Raw genomic sequence first — 23,112 nt, 5'->3', positions numbered from 1 at the left:
ATAGGGATTTTACTAAAGATGTTTCCCACTTTATTATCTAGTATCCATTTTACAAGGCCCTTTGACTTCTGTAAGCAGTACTGTGTATTTTGTAACATGAGCCTGAACATGCTTCCCTTTTTTGCACTGGCTAGTAGGAAGCTCAGAGCACATTTGCAGTTCACTTTAGGCAAGTTCAGTCTTCTCCCAGTGTAAAGCATTCCTTTTACTCTTGTTTTTCCTTCAAATTTTCTCCTAATGTATTTAAAAACAGTAGAATGAAAATAACCTTAAGATTGTAACGTTAATAGCTAATATTAATAACAAGCCTCAGCTGAGTGTTTATTAGGCAATTTGACACCAGAGCTTATCTTCTTAACTCCTACTTCATGTGACTTTTTAAGCTACATATGTAATATTGTAAGATAATACATATCTAATTCAGTTTTGGAAAAGGTGGGGAATGAAGTAACTGACAGATAGACTGGACTAATGGATGGGTGGAAAAACTGGTCAATATCACACATTCCTGTGGTGACTTTTCAACCAAATCACAGTAAAAAGGCAAAATGGTGGCAAGCAATTTTGAGATACATACACTAGGTAAGACTTGGAACATCTAGACCTGCGACAACAGACTTCTGCATTAACAGCAGTGCTAGCTGTGATTTGTGATGAAAAACAAAACTGTGGAGAGCCGCCTCCCGGGTCTGGCCTAGTGGACACGCTGCGGCCTGCTCTAGAGTTCCCCCCGCCCATCGAGTGAGTCAAGATGGCGCCCGCATCCTGTTTCCGCGTATGACGCACGCGCCCACCAACCCTATCTTCCAATCACCTCTGTATACGTGGCACTAACCTATTGGGTTTGGGCACAGTATATAAGAGGTTACCCGGACAGGGTGGGCGGAGACGACCCATAGGGAGCCGTACCTGACGGCCGCATAGAGGTTGTTCCCCCGCGGGGTATTCTGTCCCGCGCGGAATTTGTAACAGAGCTTGCAAGCTTAGCTCCAGTAAAGGTCTGTGCTCACAACTGCAGCGTGTCTCGAACCCATGTCTGTCACTTGAGTCGGTTTGTCTGCGTCTGTCTCTCTCTCCCTCCTGTTCCCTCCGCCGGCCGGGGACCAGAAGCTGAGCGAGACGGCGCCGGACACAAAACAAAACAAAAAACATCACTTCCCTGTAACTGAAATGCTACCATCCATCACAGCATCTTATTCATACACCAGATTTGCCTTGTTTATAAAGGCACGTATAACTCCTGGCTGCAAACTTCAGCCCTTAGTAGAGGGGGAAAAAAAGAGGTACATGAAAAGAGACAAGGCGGTATCTAAACCAGCTCAGAACCATGATGGCTTAGGCTGAAAGAGGGAAATAGAGGGAAGAGGTATTTGAGGAAGTATCAACATGAATCTGCCTCTGCCCCTGTGTATTCCATGCTTACCTATTCCCTTGATGAAGTCAGTGATTTTTCATCTCACCTCTCCTTTCTTCCTCTCTACTTTTCTGTATCACCCCTCCTCCCTCATTATGTGTGTAACCCACCTCCTACAGAACTGAGCAAGAAATACTGGCTTGTGTATAATGAGTGTAAGCCTCACCTGGCACAAGCTGACATCTTACTTACCCTGAGAAGGCAAGACAATCAGGTCTCTCAGGACCTGCAGCAAAACTCGAAGAAACAAATCCCATGTTAAGTTCCCACAGCTCACTCAGAGCCCACCTGTTCACTTTACTCACTCAAGTTCTAGCAGGCTTGATTAACTGGCTTTCAACCCCAAGGCTTATTACAAAGCAGCAAATTAGAAAGGGGCTGGCTACAAGTTATACTGACAAAAGTTAAAACCGATAGCAAGGAGGGCACACAACATCACAAAGGCAGTTTGAAAAACTAAGACAACTTAGAAGTCTGCAGCAACCCATAAAGGGGAGGCATCACGTGGTAGAGCATGGGGGTGCAGAGATGGCTGGCCACCGGTGGGCCACGAGTTCAAGTGCAGGGCTGGCAAACTCCAGCAAGCCCCCAGCATTGTCACAGATAAGATCACTTGCATAAAGTTTTGAAGGTGGTTGTTGTTTTTAACTTTTTATTTTGAAATAACTTAAAATTTACAGAAAAGTTACAAAAATAATAAAAAAACAATACAGGGAACTCCAGCATGCCCCCATTCAGATACTCAGATTTGCCAACGTATGCCATTTTAACCATATTTGTCATATCATTCCATCCATGTATCTATTTATCTATGATTTCTCAATCTATTTTCTAAACATTTGAGGGTAGATGTATATCTACTGTTTTAACACTTAATATTACATACGTTTCCTAAACAAGGATATTCACTACGTAAGCACAATAAGTACAATTATGAAGTTCAAGAAACTTAACATTGATATTAACATATAGCCTATATTCCAGTTTTCCCTACTGTCCCAACAATATCTCATCAAGCATTTTCTCCTTTATTATTTGACCCAAGATCATGTATTGCATTTAATTGTTATTGTCTCTCCAGTCTCTCTCTTTTTTTTAACTGTGATAACAGATAGACAACATAAACATAAACTTTCCCATCTGAACCGTTCCTAAACATACAATTCAGAGAGATTAACTACATTGACAATGCTGTGCTACCATCATCACTCTACAGGTTTGAAATTACTACATACCTGAGAAAAGCCATGTTTTAATTCTGATCCAATCTTCCAGAGTCAGGTCTATTGTTTAGGGTGGGAAACTTTGAGTGGTTGCTTCCATGCAGATGTGGCACACCCAGTTCTGGGTGTGACCTTTTGATTAGATGGAGATGTGACTCTGCCCATTCAAGGTGGGCCTTGATTAGTTTACTGGAGTCTTTTAAAAGGAGACACATTTTGGAGAAATCTTAGATGAAGACACAGACACAGATGTTTGGAAATGCAGAAAGAAAATGCTCCTGGGGAAACTGTTTGAAACTAGAATCCAAAGGACCAGCAGATACCAGCCATGTCCCTTCCCAGCTGACACAGGTGTTCCAGACACCATAGGCCTTTCTTCAGTCAAGGTATCTTTCCTTGGATGTCTTAGTTTGCACATTTTTAAGACCTCAGAACTATAAACTTGTAACATAATAAATTCCCTATATAAAAGCCAACTCATTTCTGGTATACTGCATTCCGGTAGCTCTAGCAAACTAATGCAACCACCATCTATTACCTAAACTTTTCCTTCACCAAAATGGAAACCCTGTTTTCATTACACATGAACTCCCAGGCCTGCTAACCCTACCCCGTAACCTGTACTCTACTTCGGCCTCTATGAATTTGCGTTAGTTATTTTATGTAAGTGGAATCATACGATATCTGTCCTTTTGTATGTGGGTTATTTCACTCCACATGATGTCATCAAGGTTCACCCATGTTGTAGCATGTTTTGGTTTGCTCAAGCTGCTGGAATCCAATATACCAGAGATGGACTGGCTTTTACAAAAGGAGATTTATTAGGTTACAAATGTACAGTTTAAGGTTATGAAAATGCCCAAATTAAAGCATCCAGAGAAAGACACCTTGACTCTGAAGAAAGGCCAATGGCATTCAGTGGTTCTCTCCTACATGGGAAGGCACATGGCTGGCATCTGCTGGCCTTTGCTCCCAGGTTGAATTGCTTTCAGCTTTTGATTTCAGGGACCTTTTCTCTGAGCTCCTGTGGATACGTGCTTGCTCCTCTGGTGACACTGCTCAGAGCTGCTTGTGTCTTGTGGGTCCACTAGTAGCATCTCTCTAGTCTCTGTATCAGCTCTTTCTAAAATGTCTCTGGGTTCTCTTGGCTTTTACTATCTTTCTATCCTTCCACAAAGGGCTTCAGTAAAGAGGAGTAAAGACCTATTTTGAAGTGGGTAGGTCACATCTCCATGGAAACAACCTAATCAAAAGGTCCCACCCACAACAGGTCTGTATTCACAAGAATGAAATAGAAGAGCATGGTTTTTCTGGGGTACATAACAGATGCCAGTACATAATGTATATGAGAACTTCATTCCTTTTTACAGATGAACAATTTCCATTTTATTTATATACCACATTTTGTTTATTCATCTGCTTGCGTCACTTTCTCTTTCACCTATTGTGAATAATGCTGCTATGAAAATTGTATATAAAAGTATCTATTCAAGTACCTGTTTTCAACTCTTTGGGGTATATACCTACAAGGGGGACTGCTGGGTCATATGGTAAATCCATAGTCAACTATTTGTGAGGAACCACCAAACTACTGTACACAGTGGCTGCACTATTTTACATTCCAACCAACAATATAAAAGGGCTCTTATTTCTCTGCATCCTTGCCAACACTAGCTATTTTCCATTTTTAAAATAATAGCTATTTTATTAGGTGTGAGGTTGCATCTTTGTGGTTTTGGTGTGTATTTCTCTAATGGCTAATGATTTTGAACATTTTTTCAGTGCTTATTGGCCATGTGTATATCTTCTTTGGAGAAATGTCTGTCTAAATCCTTTGCCCATTTTTAATCAGGTTTTTTGTCTTTTATTGCTGAGATGTAGTTCTTTTATATTCTGGATACTAAACCCCTATGAGATAAATGGTTTATAAATATTTTCTCCCATTCTGTAGTTCATCTTTTAACTTTCTTCAGTGTCCTTTGGTGCACACACACAAGTTTTAAACTTTGACAGAGTCCATTTATTTTTTTTTTCATTTTGTTGCTCGTGCTTTTCATGTAAAGTCTAAGAATTCATTGCCTAATGAAAGGTCCTGCATATGTCTTCCTGTTTTCTTCTAAGAGTTTTATAGTTTTAGCTCTTATATCTAGGTGATTGATCGATTTTGGGTAAATTTTTATCTACAGTGTGAGGCAGGGGTTCACTTTCATTCTTTTGTGTATGGATATCATGTTTTTCCAACACTATTTGTTGAAAAGACTATCTTTCCCCACTGAGTGGACTCAGCATACTTGTCAAAAACCAATTGGCAAAAAAAAAAAGGGTGGGCCACGGTGGCTCAGCAGGCAGAGTTCTCACCTGCCATGCTGGAGACACGGATTCAATTCCCAGTTCCTGCCTATGCACAAAAAGAAAAAAAAACAATTGGCCATCTCTCTCTAAGGCGACAAGACATGTGAACTTACTGCCTCCTCCCTATGTGGGACATGACTCCCAGGGGTGTACATCTCCCTGGCAACATGGGAAAGAAATCCCGGGATGTGTCAGGACCCAGCATCAAGGGATTGAGAAAACCTTCTTGACCAAAAGTGGGAAGAGAGAATGAGAAAAAAATGAAGTGTCAGTGGCTGAGAGATTTCAAACAGAGTCAAGAGGTTATCCTGGAGGCTATTCTTATGCATTTGTTCTAGTTTGCTAGCTGCCGGAATGCAATATACCTGAAATGCAATATACTAAAAAAAGGGGGGGCGGGATTTAAAAAGTTGCTAGTTTATAGTTTTAAGGCCAAGAAAATGCCCCAATTAAAGCAAGTCTATAAAAATGTCCAAATTAAGTTAAGGCACCCAGGGAAAGATACATTCACTCAAGAAAGGCCAATGAAGTCAAGGTTTCTCTCTCAACCTGAAAGGCATGTGGCAAACATGGCTAGCTTTCTCTCCAGGCCTCTTGCTTCATGAAGCTTCCCGGGAGGGATTTTTCTTCTTCATCTCAAAAGGTTGCTGGTTGGTGGACCCTGTGGTTCTCTTGTCCTTCTGTCGTGGTTCTGTGGCTCTCTCCTCACTCTCACAAAAGGAACTCTCTCCAAAATGTCTCCTCTTTTATAAGATTCCAGTAAACTAACCAAGACCCACATAGAATGGGCGGAGACACACCTCCATCTAATTAAGCTTAATACTCATAATTGATTGAGTCACATCTCTGGGGAGATAACCTAATCAAGTTTCCAGCCTATAGTGCTGAATAGGAATTAGAAGAAACAAGATTGATTAGGATTAAAACATGGCTTTTCTAGGGTACATAAGTCCTTTCAAACCGGCACAGCATTACACGGATACCCGTTTTTAGTTTATGGTATATTTGGAGTGGCTAGGGAGAAGTACCTGAAACTATAGAGCTTTGTTTCAATAGCCTCGTTTCTTAAAGATGATTGTTTTACAACGTGACTGTGTGATTGTGAAAACCTTGTGTCTGAGGCTCCTTTTATCTAGGATATAGACAGATGAGTAAAAAATATGGATAAAAAATACACAAATAATGGGGGGGGAAAGGTTAAAATAAATTGGGTAGATGGAAATACTAGCGGTCAGTGAATGGGAGGGGTAAGGGGTATGGCATGTATGAGTTCTTTCTTTTTTTATTTATTTTTCTGGCGTGATGCACATGTTCAAAAAAATGATCGTGATGAATACACAATTATGTGATGATATTATGAACCATTTGTATACCAGGTATGAAGCGTCTGTATGTTTGTACATTAAGTTATATCAATAAAAAAAAATAAAAAATAAAAAATTGGCCAAAGGTGTGAAGGTTTATTTCTGAGCTCTCAATTCAATTCCATCGGTCTAAGTATCTACCCTTGTGTCAGCCTCACACTATTTTGATGCTTACAGATTTTTGTAAAGAGTCCAGACAAGTGATTATTTCCCCTGGTGAATTAGTTTGTTCAAACATTTAATGAACAAATACATAAAGGCAAACCTCCAAAATTTCTGCTGTCATGGGCATGAGAGTTCAGTGGGGGAAACTAGACAAGAAAAGGCAATCACAATATAGTGATTGCCCAAAAACTCTAAGTGCAGGAGTAATGCATGTGAAGGACTCAGTCTACAAACTAGGGAAAACAATGCCTATAGTGCAGCACAGTTGTGAAGATTAAAGGAGCTTTAATTAATTAATTAATCAGCAAATATTTAAATGTTTCCATGTGCTTGCACTGTTCCAGGGGCTGACATCACAGCAGAAAGCACACTAAGACCCCTGCCTGGCTTGGTGAAGGTTCTGTATAGGTGGGGTGGAGGAAGGAGTTGGGATGAAATAATGAACTAGATAATTAAAAACACACATGTAATAGTTTCTTAGCTGCTAAAACAAATACTATACAATTAGTTGGCTTAAACAATGGGAATTTATTGACCCACAGTTTTTAGTCTAGGAGAAGTCCAAATTTGAGGTGTCAGCAAGGTGATGTTTTCCCCCAAGGCATTCTTGGGCTGGGTGCCACTGATCTCTGGTCCCTGGCTTTTCTGTCACATGACAATGCACATAACAATATCTTCTCCTTTCTCCTCTGGGTTTCGCTGACTTCCAGCATCTTCCCTTGGCTTCCTCTATCTGTCTGAATTTCAGGACTCTAGTAATCTGAACTAAAGCCCAATGTGACTCAGTTGGGCCACATCTTAACTGAAGTAACATCTTCAAGAGATCCTATTTATAAAGGGTCCATGCACACCAGACTGTGTGTATGTTAAGATAAAGACTGACAACATATCCAAACTGGGGAACACGATTCAATCCATCACAATATGTCAGATGGTTGAAAAGTGTGAGGAAGAAAAATAAAGTCAAAGAGAGAAGCAGGAAATATCAAGAAGGGGATGCAATTTTAAAGACCTGAATTGGACAATGGAATGAACCAGGAATATCTATCTGGGAAACAAACACTTCCAGGTATAATGAAAGCAAGTGCAAAAGTTCTGAGATGGCAGCCTGACTGGTAATGTTCATCTCAAAAGCTTACACATGTTCTGGATATTATATTTTAAGAGGGCAAGGAAGACTTCAGAAAGAGTTCCATTCAACATGACTAAAAGGAAAATGTTGATATTTAATGGGGCCAACCCTCAGTTACGTAGAAAGCTATCCAAAAGAATGCAACCCTAGAAAGAGTTGAGATCTTACTGTACTCTCTTTTAATTCTTGACTTCACTTTTTTCCTTTAGCCGCTAAAATGAATATGGAGAAGAAAAGATGCTGTAAATATACTTCCTTCATGTAGCTCCTTTTCCCCACTCACCTGGAACATGGTTACCTAGTGTGACAATAAACAGTCCAGACTAATTCATGAGAAAGCCATGTAACAATTACAGTGATTTGTTTAGAGAATCTTGCCCACTGCATAATTAGCCTATAGGTCACCATCTGTCTCTCAGTCCTTATAAAACTAACCATATGTTATTTTCATCTACAGCCAAACTAGAGTAGCACACACCCTTCTCCAAGAAAAACACAACAAATGCATTTTTCCTATTGGGGAGAAGACAATTCTCATTTACTCCTCCATTTTCTTTTACTTAATTTTTTGTTGTTGTTCTGTTCATGTATGTACTGCTTTAGTCATGGCTATCGACCCAAGTACATCTAATAATTTTTAGATACTTTTGAAGGGGCTCTTCCAGGAGACATACAGTAAGCAGGCCTAGAGCCCCAGAATTTTAGCTGTCCTCTCTGGTTTGAACTAGTGATATGAAGAGAAATGCATAAAAAGCACAAAACAAATATATTTTACCAATTATTTTCCTTATATATTTTCTAGTGCATTTTGAAAACTCCACATCACCAAAAATCAAGTTTTAAATTAGGGTAACCATCTTCAAAAAGGGTAACTACAAATGAATTTAAATCAACATCTGAAACAATACAGAACTGTCATAAAATACTATTTTGATTTATGAGAAAAAGAACTCTCAAACTGTTATTGTTCTCATATCATCCACCAATGACTAAACTATCTTAATGAGAAGCAGCAGCACAAAATGTTCTAGATTTGAGTTTACTTTTAAAGCAAAATAGTAAAATTATCAAAAAAAATGTGCCCACGGTTTAAAATTACATTTCAGGGAACATTAAAATATTTAGATAACTCAAAAACATCACAATCTCATGGTAGAAGTAGGTCATTAATACTGCTGATAAGATGCAGAGTTATTTCTCCACAAACTGACTTCCCTTAAGTATTACAAAATTAACCTGACCCATGATCTACTGATTCATGCACAAATTATATTTACAAAACTGGCTACAATGTCATCATTTAGAGAAGGCCAAGTGTTTTCTACAAGGCTAATGATTCCATTTGGCCTGGGAAAGTATTTGTTGAACTGGATCAAGTGATGTAGAGAAGAGAAATTTCAACCTCCCAGATTTTTTGACTGATTAGTCCTTAAATTAATTCTTATTACCAACGCAACTAACTTCTCAAGCCTTTAAAGTCTACCACATCATAATATTTTCACCTATTTGCGAACTACAGTTACATTTCTTTTATTTCTAATCTTACCATCTATTAACAATCAGCAGGATTTCTCTTCAGAAATCAGAGATTTTATTAAAGGCCAATTTTTCCGTCTTCACCGAGAAAGCTTACCTTTGTCACACACATGTGACTTAAGACTAATTCCTGTAGAATTTTTAACAGTTAACCCTCAGAGTTCTTGAATGTTCTCCCACACCTCTTCGACTTAAAAGTATTTAGGACTAGGATCATTTTGTGAATCTTTCCAGTCTGACAGTCTTTTTAATCTTCAGCATGAGCTGTAGTTTTCACTCCAGTGCCCATGAAGATTTCTCCTCTGTCCTCTGAGACACAATAAAAAGACTGTGCAATCTAGTGACAGAGTGACAGCCGTGGCTACCAATACTGTCTCCCTCTGTTACCTTTCTCCCAGCCCTAGTTTCATCTTTTCCAAAATGGGGGATGCCACCTGCCAGCCAGGGTATATTATGTGACAGCATGAACAGCACTAGTTAAGGTTCCTGGCCCCAACAGGTACACGATAACTAATAGTAATACCGAAGAAGTTAGAGACTGTCCTGCCCATGAAGCCCACCTTTTCTATAATTGGGTTAAAATAGTCCTTGTCCAATTTCCAATGCATTTAAATTTATCTCATTAAAGATAGGAACCATGAAGGTGTAAGAGTTAGGCAGGTGAAGTGGGTGGAAGGTGGAAGCTGCCAGAGCCCAGGCACAGAGCAGAGAGCACAAGAACTAAGAGGAAAAGCAGGGCAGTTTCTGGAGTACAGAGCACCAAATGGAGATGAAAGAGTCAGGGGGCACAAAAATGCAGAGCTGGGGAGCTCTCACAGTTCTCCCTGCAAAGTATATCCAAGGACACAAGGAAAAGCTCATGGCATAGTGGTAAATTTAAAAACATTAAGTACCAACTAAATACTGAGATGTGTGCATTTGTAAAACACACAAAATATGTAAGCCCCTAAGGATAACCACAGTACACACACTCAGATACTTTCCCATATTTATATACAGGCTTTCTAAATTTTTAAGAATGTTTTGCACACATAGTATATCTGTATCTATAATTCGGGAGAAGTGAAGAGTTTGTTTTTAGAGAAGGAATAACCCACAGTACTGTCAGTTTCCTTCCCAATAATACAATGTGTTAATCTTTTCCTTCCCAATAACACAAAGTGTTAATCTTAGGTCTGAGCTCTTTCATATAAATATGACCTAAGACCTCAGTGAACATTATTCCCTGGCTCCTTCTACTTATTTTCTTTAGCATTATTTCTGTTTATTTGGTGTCTGTCATTACTTACTAGGTGATTTTACCAGCAAAAGCCATTTAGGTTAATCCATAAATTTATTTTCCTCAGACTGAAAAGGAGGGTCAGGAATAGTATCTTCTCTGTATCTCAATTAAGCTCTTCTCTGTATTTCAATTAAAAAAAATCTTATGGTTAATTTTTTTTCTTAAGTAATCAGTACCTCATACAGTATTCATACAATATTCTGGGAACTTTTTCTTTTCAATAGAAATTACAATATCCTGAATATTTTATTCAATACCATCCCCATCCATGTGTCCTAAAAGGGGGGAAAAATTATTTCCTTTTTCTATTTCTGAAGGCCTAGGGTATTCTATTCACATTTATAAAATGATTTAAAAAAAAATCAAACAGTATTAGTTTTCTCTTTCTCTCTCAATTTAAATGCACGTATCCACTTTCTCAACACCATTAAAATTTCAAATTATTCAGTTAACTCCAAAGCAATGCTATCAAAATTTGTTTTGTATAATGCTACAAAATGTGTTTAATGTTTTATTGCTAGGTCTACAATATCCACAAAATCTGCTTTTTTTAAAAAAAGGAAAAGTTGTAATAGTAGCACACATCAACCAAATTAGATTATCTAGATACTTAGATTATCTTTGATCATCTGAACAGTGTGATTCAAAACATGTCATGACAGGTAAGAAAATAAAGACAAACTTTCTTTACTTTTATTTTTATTTTTATTGTTTTTGGAGTAATGAAAATATTCAAAAATTGACGATGAATGCACAACTATATGATGATACTGTGAACCACTGATTGTGTGAACCACTGACTGGATGATTGTATGGTATGTGAGTTTATCTCAATAAAACTGCATTTAAAAAATGTCATTAGGGGCGGGCCGCGGTGGCTCAGCGGGCAAGTGTGCTTGCCTGCTATGCCGGAGGACCCCGGTTCGATTCCCGGCCCCAGCCCATGTAAGAAACAAACAAACAAACAAAATATAATAAAACAAGAAAATGTTTAAAAAGATGTCTCCCTTTCTTCCTCCCTTCCTTCCTTCCTTCCTTCTCTCTGTCTTTCCTTCCCTTCCTCCCTCTCTCTTTAAAAAAAAAAAAAAAAAAAAAAAAAAAAATGTCATTAATAAAGATGATATATTTTTTAACAAACCTCGTTTCTGTTTTCTATTAAGTCTCCTATCTGGGTCTTCATGGAGAAAGAAAATAATTGTTTTATATTCTACTTAAAAATAAAAACCAAAATATAAAAACTCAATTTGTAAAAAAATTCTTGATACTTCTGTCTTTTTCTATTTCTATTAGAAGCACTGAGAGAAGCAATATCATTTCTGTTTATCAACCAAATGCTCACACATTTCATTTCAACTGTTTTGTCAAGTAGCTGGTATTTCTCATGCAGAAGTTGCTGATGCACTGAATTTAAAATGTTTATTGTCCTTAAAATTTTCCAAGAGCCTTGTCAACCAGAATCCTTAAAGTTGTCCCCCAAGATTCCAGAACCCTCCACCCCATCATTTTCTCCCAGCCCAAAGATGTCAGCTGATGTAAAATGCATACCTTTCATTCATAGTCTCTCTCCACAATTAACTTTCAATGCCTTAAATGACCACGACCCACCATTAACCAAGTAATGTGATTTGCCAAAAACTTTCTTAATCCATGGTATGGTATCAGGCTCCATTCATTGAGAGCTGCACTGTACCACTTACGCTGTTTATCACATTTGACAAGAGAATATGAGTGTCACACAAAAGCCCAGACGATAGAGAGCAGAACCAGAAAGCATCAAGGAAAAGGGAAAGCCCACGGGAAAGAAACAGAAGTGATGTTGCCCGGCTTTAAGGCACACTGGTTTAGGTGTCCGATTGTTTCCGCTCAAACCCAGTTCTTCTATTTACCAGCTTGTATCATCTTTGTCATAATGTCACCCCTCTGAGAATCAGTGCCCACATCTAGGAATGGAGATACTCCATAGCACTAGTTCTCAGGGTGTTTGTGATAAGAAACAATCGAAGTAACTATGTGGAATTCTCAGCACAGTGCCAGGCACAAAGTAAACACACAATAAATATTAGTTCTTTTTAGAGCCCTGTTTGCAAACTCAGGAATTAACAATGCCCTATGAGAGTCATGATAATTCATTATAACTTTTCTAGGAACAAGCTGCATCACATCAGACCACAAGATTCAACACCCATCCTGTTTTTTGACACTTACTAATACCAGAGAGTTAATTAGAAAGTGAAATTTATTTTAGGACAGGAATGCAAACAGTTGTGCAGAATTAATCAATTATGCAAAGCCGTGTGGTCAGGAGGCAGCTCTGAAGTCTCGCTGACTTTCCCCTGAGACATAAACCTGTAATCTGAGCTGGAGACCACATCATATTTATCCCTACAGAACCAGAATGGCTGTGAGGGAGATAATTTATGGTACATATATATAAATATGTATACTTAAACAGAAAAATTCTGGGAAGATATTCATTTAATCCATTCAAAGATTAGTTACCCTCTTAGCTCTTCCCCAAATAATAACCTAGAGACTTTTTCCCTTCTCTCAAAAAGTATTTATTAGCATTTATTACATGCCAGATCCTGTGCTGGGCTTTGAGAATAAAATATAAGCAAAATAGTCACAGTTCCTTCCCATTTTGAAATCTGATTAGTCTCTCCTTTATTCAGAAAATCTCCAACTCCCTGGATTTGAGATTTTAAAAATTCACTCCAGAGCAATGCTGCATTATGTAGAGTAGACAGAACTGCTGAGCTATAGCAATGAAACAGGCATTGATTGACAAAAGTGTCCTTAGTATATACCACATCCAAAGGAATAAACAAAACTATACATGTTCCCCATACCTGAACATCTGTCCCAATTCTTCCCCTTGAATCACGAATGTTACTTATTTTATGCACCCACTTGACCATGGAAGAAATAGCAAAGTATCTGCAGTACCGTTCTCCTAGGTGTTAGTTCCACCCTCCTTCCTTCCAGGTCCATCCTGAGTTCTCGCCTTCTTCTTTCTGCCCCTGACCAACTCTGGAATCATTCTCTCCTCCAAGCTGCATGTGGCACCTTACAGCCTACAGCATCCCTCCCCACTATACACACTAGCTAAAAGCTTCTTGGGGTAATGTTGGTCTATTTTTCATCTGGGTATACCCAACATCAAACGGATTGTCTTGTAACTCTTTTAATACATGAACAATACCCCGATGTTGTTCCTCATGTTCAATGAGATTTCAAGACATCTGCTGGGTAGAATGGGGGAAGACGGGGTGCAGAAACAGCTTTCCTCTACCCAAAGCTGCAAATTCAGAACATCTGCCGGCCACCCAGGACCCCAGAAAGGGCACTGAGCAATTGCAGCAAAATATCCACACTGCACCCCATCCCCAAGGAAGCCAAGCTGGCCTCAGTTCCATCCACACTCCCCAGCTTCCTTCCTACTGGCATTCTCCAGCATGCTCACACATGCACCTCTTCCTTTATCAGACTGTTATATACTCAGTTGAGGGAAGGAAAAAATCCTCGTAGCCTCCACAAACCTATTCCCAGGTGCAGTGTTTCACACATGAACAGGAACACGTTAAATTTTTGCAGGCTTGAACACTGAGTAAGCTATAAAAGAGTTGATATCACCCCAGGCAACTATATAGAAAGATTCTGTAGATCTATTTAAAAAAAAAAAAGACCCTCAGAGCTGAGTAAATGAATGTTTAACCAAAGGCCAAAGTTTCATTTTCTGTTAAATTTGATTATTTTTTAACCACTTCTTTGAAATAACATTGTTATTAGTTTTCCTGCTAAAATTGTAAGATAACAAGGAGGACAAGAAAACTGCATTACAAGAATGTACTTCAGCATTAAGGCTTTCACACAAAGCCATCACTCCCTATTACCAAGGTTGCTTTTCAAGAGTTTCTCTAATCCTACCTATTTTATGCAGGGTCAGAGCTGCATTTAGGCTTATCTCTGGAAGACAAAAGCTTCCAGGTTTTGTTTATTCTGGTCAGAGCTTCATAAACAACCTGAAGGTCAGACATGAATTAAAAATAATTTGGTCCCAATCATTACATAAAACTTTATGCGAACATTTTCACACATTTGTATCTGATGCCAAACAAAGATTTTTTAAATATAACTGTAAATCCAAAAGAATGTTTAAACAATCTTTTAAAAGAATCAAGATAGGCATATATTCATATATGATGATCAGCTCATAGATAATACCTATTTTGTGACATTTAACAGTACACAATAGCATTTTCAACTTTAACAAGTCTCTCTGGGTTTTTGTGCAGGGGAAAAAACTGTAATACTTCTTTGCCTAGAGAAAAAATTGAAACGTTCATTGAAACAAAAATTTCCATTATCCTCTTTAAAAAAAAAAAAAGCTCTTGCCTGGAGAGAGATCACAATTATAAACATTAGCATGTTTGTTTATATGTGGGGTTTACACGCAAAAGGTCTCTGAGGAACTGTTCTTGGTTGCGGCCACCCATTACTATCAGGCTAGTCCAGAGGCTGACACTGGCATATACCAACCCAACATCTGACCCAACAGACAGCTCATGGGAGATCCTCTGACCCAAACTGCTCGGTTCCAGGGAGCCAAGCTGTCCAGCTGACCTGTATTCTGGCATAAGCTCTTGAAAGATTTTGAGAGCAAAATTACCCTGGGCTCAGACCTTCAGAGCAGGCTGGCAGCCCCACGCACAATTACTTCAATCTTCTTTCACGGGAAAGCCAAGGAGAGAGGAACAAACCAACCTGAAGCAGCCTGTGCCGAGAAAAGCCAAGGAGAAAAGAAAGGTAGACATCAGAATGCCAACACAGTGGCCATGAAGGCAAAGAGGAATAACACTGGAAGACAAAATAATTAAAAGAAAACTAGAAACAACATTTCATTCATTTGTAAATAAGGTGAATTATTTTAAAATCAAGCCATAAAATTTTTAATAATTTAGTATTAAAAATTATTTACTCCAAAGATGAGAAAACTAAACACCAGGCAGGTAGAGGTAGTTACAGAAAAATAGAGAACTTTCCCTCACTGCTGCCTGGGCAGGGACGGTGAAGAAGGACAAGGCTGACATATTCTGGTTCCTATGGTTTTTTCAACTCTAATTTCTGTGGAAAACAAGAGATTCTGGCCAGATGTCTACTTTCTCCCCTCCTCTGTCTTCTCCTATTCTCAAATCCCTCTTTTTTTGATAACAGTTAGTGACTTCAATCTGGAAGCACAAGCTGACCATCAGAACCCGCAGAGCCAATAAAAGGGACAGGGAGGTTACCAGAACAATTGTTGGTACTGAGAGGTTCACCATGGTATAAAAACAAGTGCAGGGGCTACACGGGTGGTTCAGTGGTAGAATGCTCGCCTTCCATGCAAGAGACCTGGGTTCGAGTCCTGGACCATGCACCCTCTCCCGCCACCAAAAAATAACAAAAAAAAACCAAGTGCAGGGAAATGACGGCCAGGACTGTGCCCGGGAGCACACAGTTCTGGGCTCTCTGGATATGGGGTCCAGTTCTGGTGTCTCTACTGTGCACAAAGTCTCTCCCTCAGCTACCATGGCACAGTAACCCTTCATTTATTTAATCACTTATTTATCAAATGTTTTCTGAGCACCTACTCTGTGCCAGGAACTTGGCTATATGCTGAAAAAACAGATGAATTAGCATTGAAGCTGCAACAGAATTTCACCAACTACAAGAGTTACATGTGTAAACCAACGATTACAATACAACATGGGAAGCACAGTCTTTCATGGAACGAGGAAATACTGGAACATATTGGAACAAACTGTCCCAAGAAAGATTAAAAGGAAGCTTATAATTATTATACAAAAGCCATAGATACGTGTCCTAAAAATGCTAGCTATTATGGCAACCGAGTGGCCACCTTGATGATGCGTAAAGGTTCTGGGAAGCTCTTGGTGATGCACAGCAGTCAGTGAGGTTGGATGACAGTTCTGTCTGGGGATACTTGAAAGAGAGCAAGTGTTACCTTTCTCTAGGGAATGCCATGGAAGCATGTCACAGTTTCCAGAGAGCTCTAGAACTAGATCACAAAAAGTGCTCAGGCAGGGTGGGCAATGGTGGCTCAGCAGGAAGAGTTCTTACCTGCCATGCCAGAGACCCGGTTTCAGTTCTGGTGCCTGCCCATGTTAAAAAAAAATCTGTCTCTTTCTTAAAAAAAAATGCTCAGGCACAACAGGACTAATGCAGTCAAAGAATATGAGAAAATGGCAGAAACAGATATTGAGAAATGGGATTTTGGGAAGGTTGTTTCTGCATGGACTGTGCCCTAGAATTTGTTCCTACCTGCCATCGCCTCATATCCTCAAAGCAGACTGTTTACCTATGCTGGGTCATTATCCGAAGCACAGTCTGTGGCCAGTGACATTTTACAAATGGATTCCACCAATGTGGATGCTCTGTACGTACAAAGTCTTTGCCTTTATCATGAAGACTGCAATGAGAAGGCGGTTCAGTTGTTTTATACAGGTTCTCAGGATGGCTCCCGACCATGAGAAGGCTTGTGTTGCTTGCAGAAATGCCAAACCACTTAAAGCAAAGAAAGATGGGAATAAAGCACTTAAAGAAGAAAATCACAAGCCAGCATATGTACACAGAAGCCCTGGACACAGACCTGAACAATATAAAAACAAATGCTAAACTCTACTTTAATCGGTGCTATGGTTAATCCCATGCTTAAGAAACTAGCTGATGCAACAGAAGACAGCACAAATGCAGTGAAGGTCGAGGACACATATAAAAGCCTACTTGAGAAAAAGCTCAGCATTATATGGATACAGAATAGTATGAAGAAGATGTGCGGGTCTATTGAAAAAGTGTATCAGACGGAGAAAACAAAAGAACATAACTCCTAAAAAATGCACAGCTGGAGCTGAAGAAGAGTAAGAGAAAAGATTACTACAAGATTCTGGGAGTGGACAAGAATACCTCTGAGGACGCGATCAAGAAAACTGATCAGAAACGGGCCTTGACGCTCCATCCAGATCGGCAGAGCGGAGCCAGTGCTGAAGTTCAGAAGGAGGAGGAGAAAAAGTTCAAGGAAGTTGGAGAAGCCTTCACCATCCTCTCTGATCCCAAGAAAAAGTCTCACCGTGACAGGGGACAAGCCCTACATAAGGAGGGCATGAGTGTGGGTGATTTTGATGCAGACAGTACCTTCAAGGCATTCTTCGGTGGCCCCAGGGGGCTTCGGTTTTGCATCGGGTCCAGGCAATTTCTTTTTCCAGTTTGTCTAATGAAAAGGAAACCAACCACCCGCAACCCAGAAAATGCAGACCCGCTAAGTTTAACCTTGAATATGGACACAATTCAACCCCTCCTTTCATCACATCTTTGTGTGCTTAGAGCAGTTTCATTTTCTCAGTTGGATACCTCTGTGTCTATGTGAGCGGGGTGAAGAAAAGGGAGGCGGTGCCAAAGGCTGCAGGTCGCGGAAGGAGGTGGAAGATAGATAGGGAGGGAGTTTGTGAATTTTTGTTTTACTGTTTAACTTTATTTTTTTTTAAAAGAAGAGAGCATTAAGAAAAAATGCACATCTCCTGGGGGAGCTCCTTTTTCCTTTCCTTTTTCAGAGATTTGTGTTAACAAATAAACGATAACCAAAAAGACCTTGCAATGATAAAATAAGAGACACATAGAAATTACAGAGACAGAAATAAGAAAGTCTTTTTGAACACAAAATAAAGCCTCAAATGACGGCCCATGGCTTGTTTGGAACATCATTCTAACTCTCAAACTGCGAACAGAAAAAGCTGACCCATCTCAGAATGCCATCATTTCTGACACATTTTACCTGTATAACCCAGTTCATTATCACTACAAGATGTGAAATATATAGTAAGAGTCAAGAAAGCCAAAAATCACCCTAAGGAAATTCCTTATCTCAGCACATTCTAAACTCCAGTCTTCTAGGCAACTCTGTTCTTTTCTCCTTGTTCTTTTATCTCAATCTTGACTGCTAATCCCTCTGCAGGATATTAATTACTGTGTCACAGTTATATTATTCTACAAACAAGGACAATACAATACAATAAAGTCCAAAATAGATTAACTTTTTATTTATTGTATTAACTTAATATAGTGTAATTGCATCATTAGTGCAGACTTAGCTGCACATTAAAAAGGAAGAGGCACTTCTTTCCCTTTATCTTCAGCTTAATGGACTTCCTGATTTTTTAAAAGCTTTAGAAATATTTCAAAATTACTTGTACAGCCAGTAATTTGCCTATAAATGTGATTCTGTCTAAAAGACACACTGCATGAAACCATATCATAGTACTCTTTACACAACTGACTAGAAATTGAGGTCATTTATGGACCCAGTAGAAAGCACCTCAGGTGCTAGACAGAATGGCTTACCCTAACCTCCAGCAATTCGATTCAAATTGGGATATTGTCTAGGGCTAAATTTACACAAATCTTCAAGGAAGATAAATGCACACTATGCATGCACTAATAAAGAAAATGAGATGGAAAAGCCTTGCAGAAGAGATTTGCTTTCACTTAAGTGAAGCAAGGTATTTGCCATATGTTGACTTGCCACTGGCATGAATATAAGCCTCATTTACAAGAAACTCACAATGATCTCAAAACCAAGTTTAAAATCACGAGTCTCGAGGTGAACAATTTTGCAAAACAATTCTTTGAGGAATTCCTCAGACTGCTTATAAAATGAAGTCCAAAACACCTTTCCATTAGCTTACTTTCCATTACTAAAATTCAAAGAATGCCAACACTGAATTCACACTATATTCTTCATCTATGCCTCACCAGCACTAATCACACTACACTGTCATCATGTGTGCCCCCCTCATTAAACTATAAGCTCCCCGAAGGCAAGAATTATTTTGACTTTATTACATCACAGCACATAACACTTCTGTAGCATCTGGCAGAGTAGCCCCTCATATGTCTTGAATGAATAAAACTGTGCATAATAGCAGAGTACCCACAAAAGATATAAACTAACCACTATCAAATGTGAATTCCCTATGTGAAACAAACGCAAAACACATTTTCTGGAATCATAAAAAAAAAAAAAGATGGTGGGGGAGAGATCTACTAACACCTACAAAATGGAATTGTATTTATCCAGAAGTCCCTCACCTCCTTTCCCCCCCCACCCTTACCCTAACCCAACTTCAACTTGTCACGTCAAATAACTTACGGCAAAGTAAGTGGGAAATCAAACTTGTGACTATCATTCCTTTCATTTCTTCTTCATTTTACCAGTTTAGTCCTCGATGTTCACTTTTGTCCTTGAAATTCCAGTATAACTGTTCGTCATTCATTAGGGCCCACCTCCCTGAAGGCTTTCTTATATCCATCCCCTTGAAGAAGCAAAACAGAGATATGACTTTATGATTAAAAGGAGAGAGAAAATTAGTCCCATAGGTCCTGACAAATCTTCAACTTGATAAAAGAGTATGAGTGCTGTGGGGAGGCCAAAGCTGGTTGGCTCCAGCAGCAGAAAGACCCACAATAAAATGCCTAAGGCATCACTTATGAGCGGCGCAGCCTTGTTCATGTTGCTCAAGGTATCAATTTCGGCATAGGTGATGTGGGAGAACATAACTAGGCCACTCTCACAGTTATTAAACGCAATGAGTGATGAAACTTATTCCTGCAAAGGACAAGCTAAGCCTATTTATTATTATGCCTGAGTCACCCCCAGAGAACCTCTTTTGTTGCTCAGATGTGGCCTCTCTCTTCCTCGCTAAGGCAACTCCACAGGGGAGCTTACTGCCCCACCACCACCACGTGGAACATGACTCCCAGGGGTGCAAATCTCCCTGGCAACATGGGTGTGAGAAAGCCTTCCTGACCAAAAGGGGGAAGAGAAATTAAACAAAATAAAGTTTCAGTGGCTGAGAGATTTCAAATAAAGTTGAGGGGTCATTCTGCAGGTTATTCTTATATAGGATATAGATATCCCCTTTTAGTTTTTGGTGTAGTGGAATAGCTTGGGGGAAATAGCTAAAACCGTTGAACTGTAACCCAATAGCCTTAATTCTTGAAGATGAATGAATAACTAGAGATTTTAAAGTGTGACCATGTGACTGTGAAAACCTTGTAACTGACACTCCCTTTATTCAGTGTATGGACAGATGAATAAGAAAAAAAATTTTTTTAATAATAATAGTGGGAAGGGAGGTAAAGGATGTTATGAGTGGTTTTTTTTTCACTTTTGTTTTTACTTTTATTCTTTTTATTTTTTTGGAGTAATGAAATGTTCAAAAATTGATGATGAATGCACAGCTATATGATATACTGTGAACCACTTACTGTACAATTTAGATGAATATATAGCTCAATAAAATTATACTTAACAAAAAAGGGGGGAATGAGTGAGATGACGTATGTAAAGCACCTAGTTGGGCCTCTGGAGCATGACAGGAAATCGCACCTGCTAATATTACTATGAAATTCTTCACCACTCCGCCTTCCCATCTGGCCTCCAATGCAAAGCTGATAGCCTTTGGGTATTTATACACACAGCCAGACTCACTCTGCCCTGCTTATCCCTAGTTCCCTCCCCACCCCAACTCCTGACTTCAGTCTTAACCTCCTGTGCCAAAGGCTATGGATCCTAACCGTAACGCCTGGCACGAGAGCTTGTTCTGATGAAGAAGAGAGGTGAGACCTTACACAGACCTTCTGAGTTATTCCTACAATAATAAGGATATTAGAAGTCAAGAAAAAAATTAATCACACTAAATGTAAACATTCAAAATGCTCATCTCTTTTTATTAAAATTTCCCAGTTACTGAAGAAGCATCTATGCTAAATATATGCTCATATACTTAGGGGATAAAGAAATTGTTGAGGTCAAAACTTGTGTATAATTGGTAGCTCTGCTTTCTAAGCACTCTCCACAGTGCCTAGCACATGGTAGGAACTCTGTAACTGTTTGTTGAGTGAATGAACAAACAAATACACCATCAGTGCTAGACCCAACAAGTAAGAAAACATTTGTACTGATGAGGAACGAATACACAAGAGTTCTTACAAAGAAAAGGTTTCAGTTCTTACACGTAGACTATTCAGTTCAAAGTTAAGTCCAGAATCCTGTATCGTATTGAAAATATTTTCAGGCTGGAAATCAGAGATGTTGTGACTGCCTCAGGCTAAATTGTCCCTGTCCCAATTTCAAGAGGAAAAAGGCTAAAGGACATTTGTCTCCTCATACTACAAGTTTATGGCCACTGAAATGCATCGTAAAACGAACTTGGAAAAGATGTAATTTCCAAGAGAACTGAACGTCCCTTGATCAGCAAGGTACAATTTTGTCCATTTATCCTAGTAGCACCCGAGGCTCCAGACTTAATCTAATTCCTTCAATCAACAACAAATACTAAATAGAGAAGATTTAAAAGATTGAAGATACACTGTCTCCTCCTTCACAGTTTTCTCAAGCAAGTTGACTGGAATTGGCCTGAAGAGAATAGCATTCTTCTAACCCAACTGTGCCCCTAAGAGAACTCAGAGCAAGTGATGCATGTGGATTAGGACTAATGTTGAAAGAGCACAAGAAGTGAAGTCAAGAAACCCTATTTCCAGACCAGACCCTGCCACACACCGGATGTGCACCATGGGAAATGTATTTCATCTCTCTGGGTACCAATCTCCTCAACTGTAAAATGAAGAAGTCAGACTAGATGATCACTAAAGGTTCCCTGTTTCACCCAAGATATTTAAACTACAAATTCAAGTTGGAAAATGAGCCAATTTTGCTCCCTGGATGCTGACTAAATTCTATTTTTAAATCTTACTTCTCAGCCTCCTGAAAAGCTGGCCCGAGAAAACAAGACATTGCCAAACAATCTAGAAGAACCAGTGCTATTAAACAAAGCAGATTCTCTAATAGTAGGTTTGGAATTCAGTGTCAATTCGTAGCTGATCCTTCCTGCTTATGCCAGTGCTGCCGGATGCATCGGGGAAGTTCTTAAAAGCAGTCTGAAGTTACTATTTCTTGCAATCTATATAAAACTGCCCCCAATCAATTTTAAAGTAGCATTTTGAAAGTATTATCAAAAGAACAAATCTTTCTCACTTTTTTCTTTCTCTCTTTTCTACTAACCAGTGAAGACATTTTGAAAAACTCCAGCTTCTCTCCATTAAACTGCCTTCTCAGTGTGGAAAAACCAGGTTGCAGATTTGTTGCAGGTTCATGCAATTACTGAACCAGGGCATCATTCCCACATTAACAAATTAAAAAAAAAAGGAGGGGGCAGATAGGTCTAGTACATTTAATATGTAAATGAACTAGGTCACTCAGTAGTATTTCACTAATAGGCAAGAAGATAGATTAAACCTTTCTTTTTTAGTTTTCCATTTAAATTAGGAGGAATTTGTCTGGGCTTTTACAACAGACAATGATTCTCCTTTGGCCATGTGGTATGGTTTCCAAACTACAAAACTCCAAAGAGAGTTTGTGACAGTTAATCAAGAGAAAAGTAGTTTCTGTTGAAAAAGTGTAAATGGAGAAAGGAAAGGAGGTCTTGGAGCACTGGATCTAATTCCAGACACTTGTTTTAGCAGTTTCCTTATAGATTAAAAAAAAAAAAACAATGGCAGAGCATATGCATCCTTGCCAACTCTTCACAAAA

At 39.1% G+C, this 23,112-nt stretch overlaps 1 protein-coding gene across 6 annotated transcripts in view; it reads right to left on the bottom strand.

Moving 5' to 3' along the window:
* TSPAN5 (tetraspanin 5) overlaps positions 1 to 23,112 on the bottom strand; it is a 199,436-nt gene that overhangs the window by 105,697 nt on the left and 70,627 nt on the right. The window contains exon 1 of one of the 6 annotated variants that reach the window (XM_077142761.1): positions 17,660 to 17,777. The exons of the other annotated variants lie outside the window; for them this stretch is intronic. Coding sequence (XP_076998876.1) covers positions 17,660 to 17,704 — 45 coding nt within the window. The 5' untranslated portion in view covers positions 17,705 to 17,777. Of the gene's footprint in view, positions 1 to 17,659; positions 17,778 to 23,112 lie in introns of those variants that run through there. 6 annotated transcript variants of the gene reach the window in all.

This window comes from Tamandua tetradactyla, chromosome 24 (genome assembly GCF_023851605.1).
Source record: "Tamandua tetradactyla isolate mTamTet1 chromosome 24, mTamTet1.pri, whole genome shotgun sequence".
NCBI lineage: Eukaryota > Metazoa > Chordata > Mammalia > Pilosa > Myrmecophagidae > Tamandua > Tamandua tetradactyla.
This window is presented reverse-complemented; position numbering and strand designations above follow the sequence as displayed.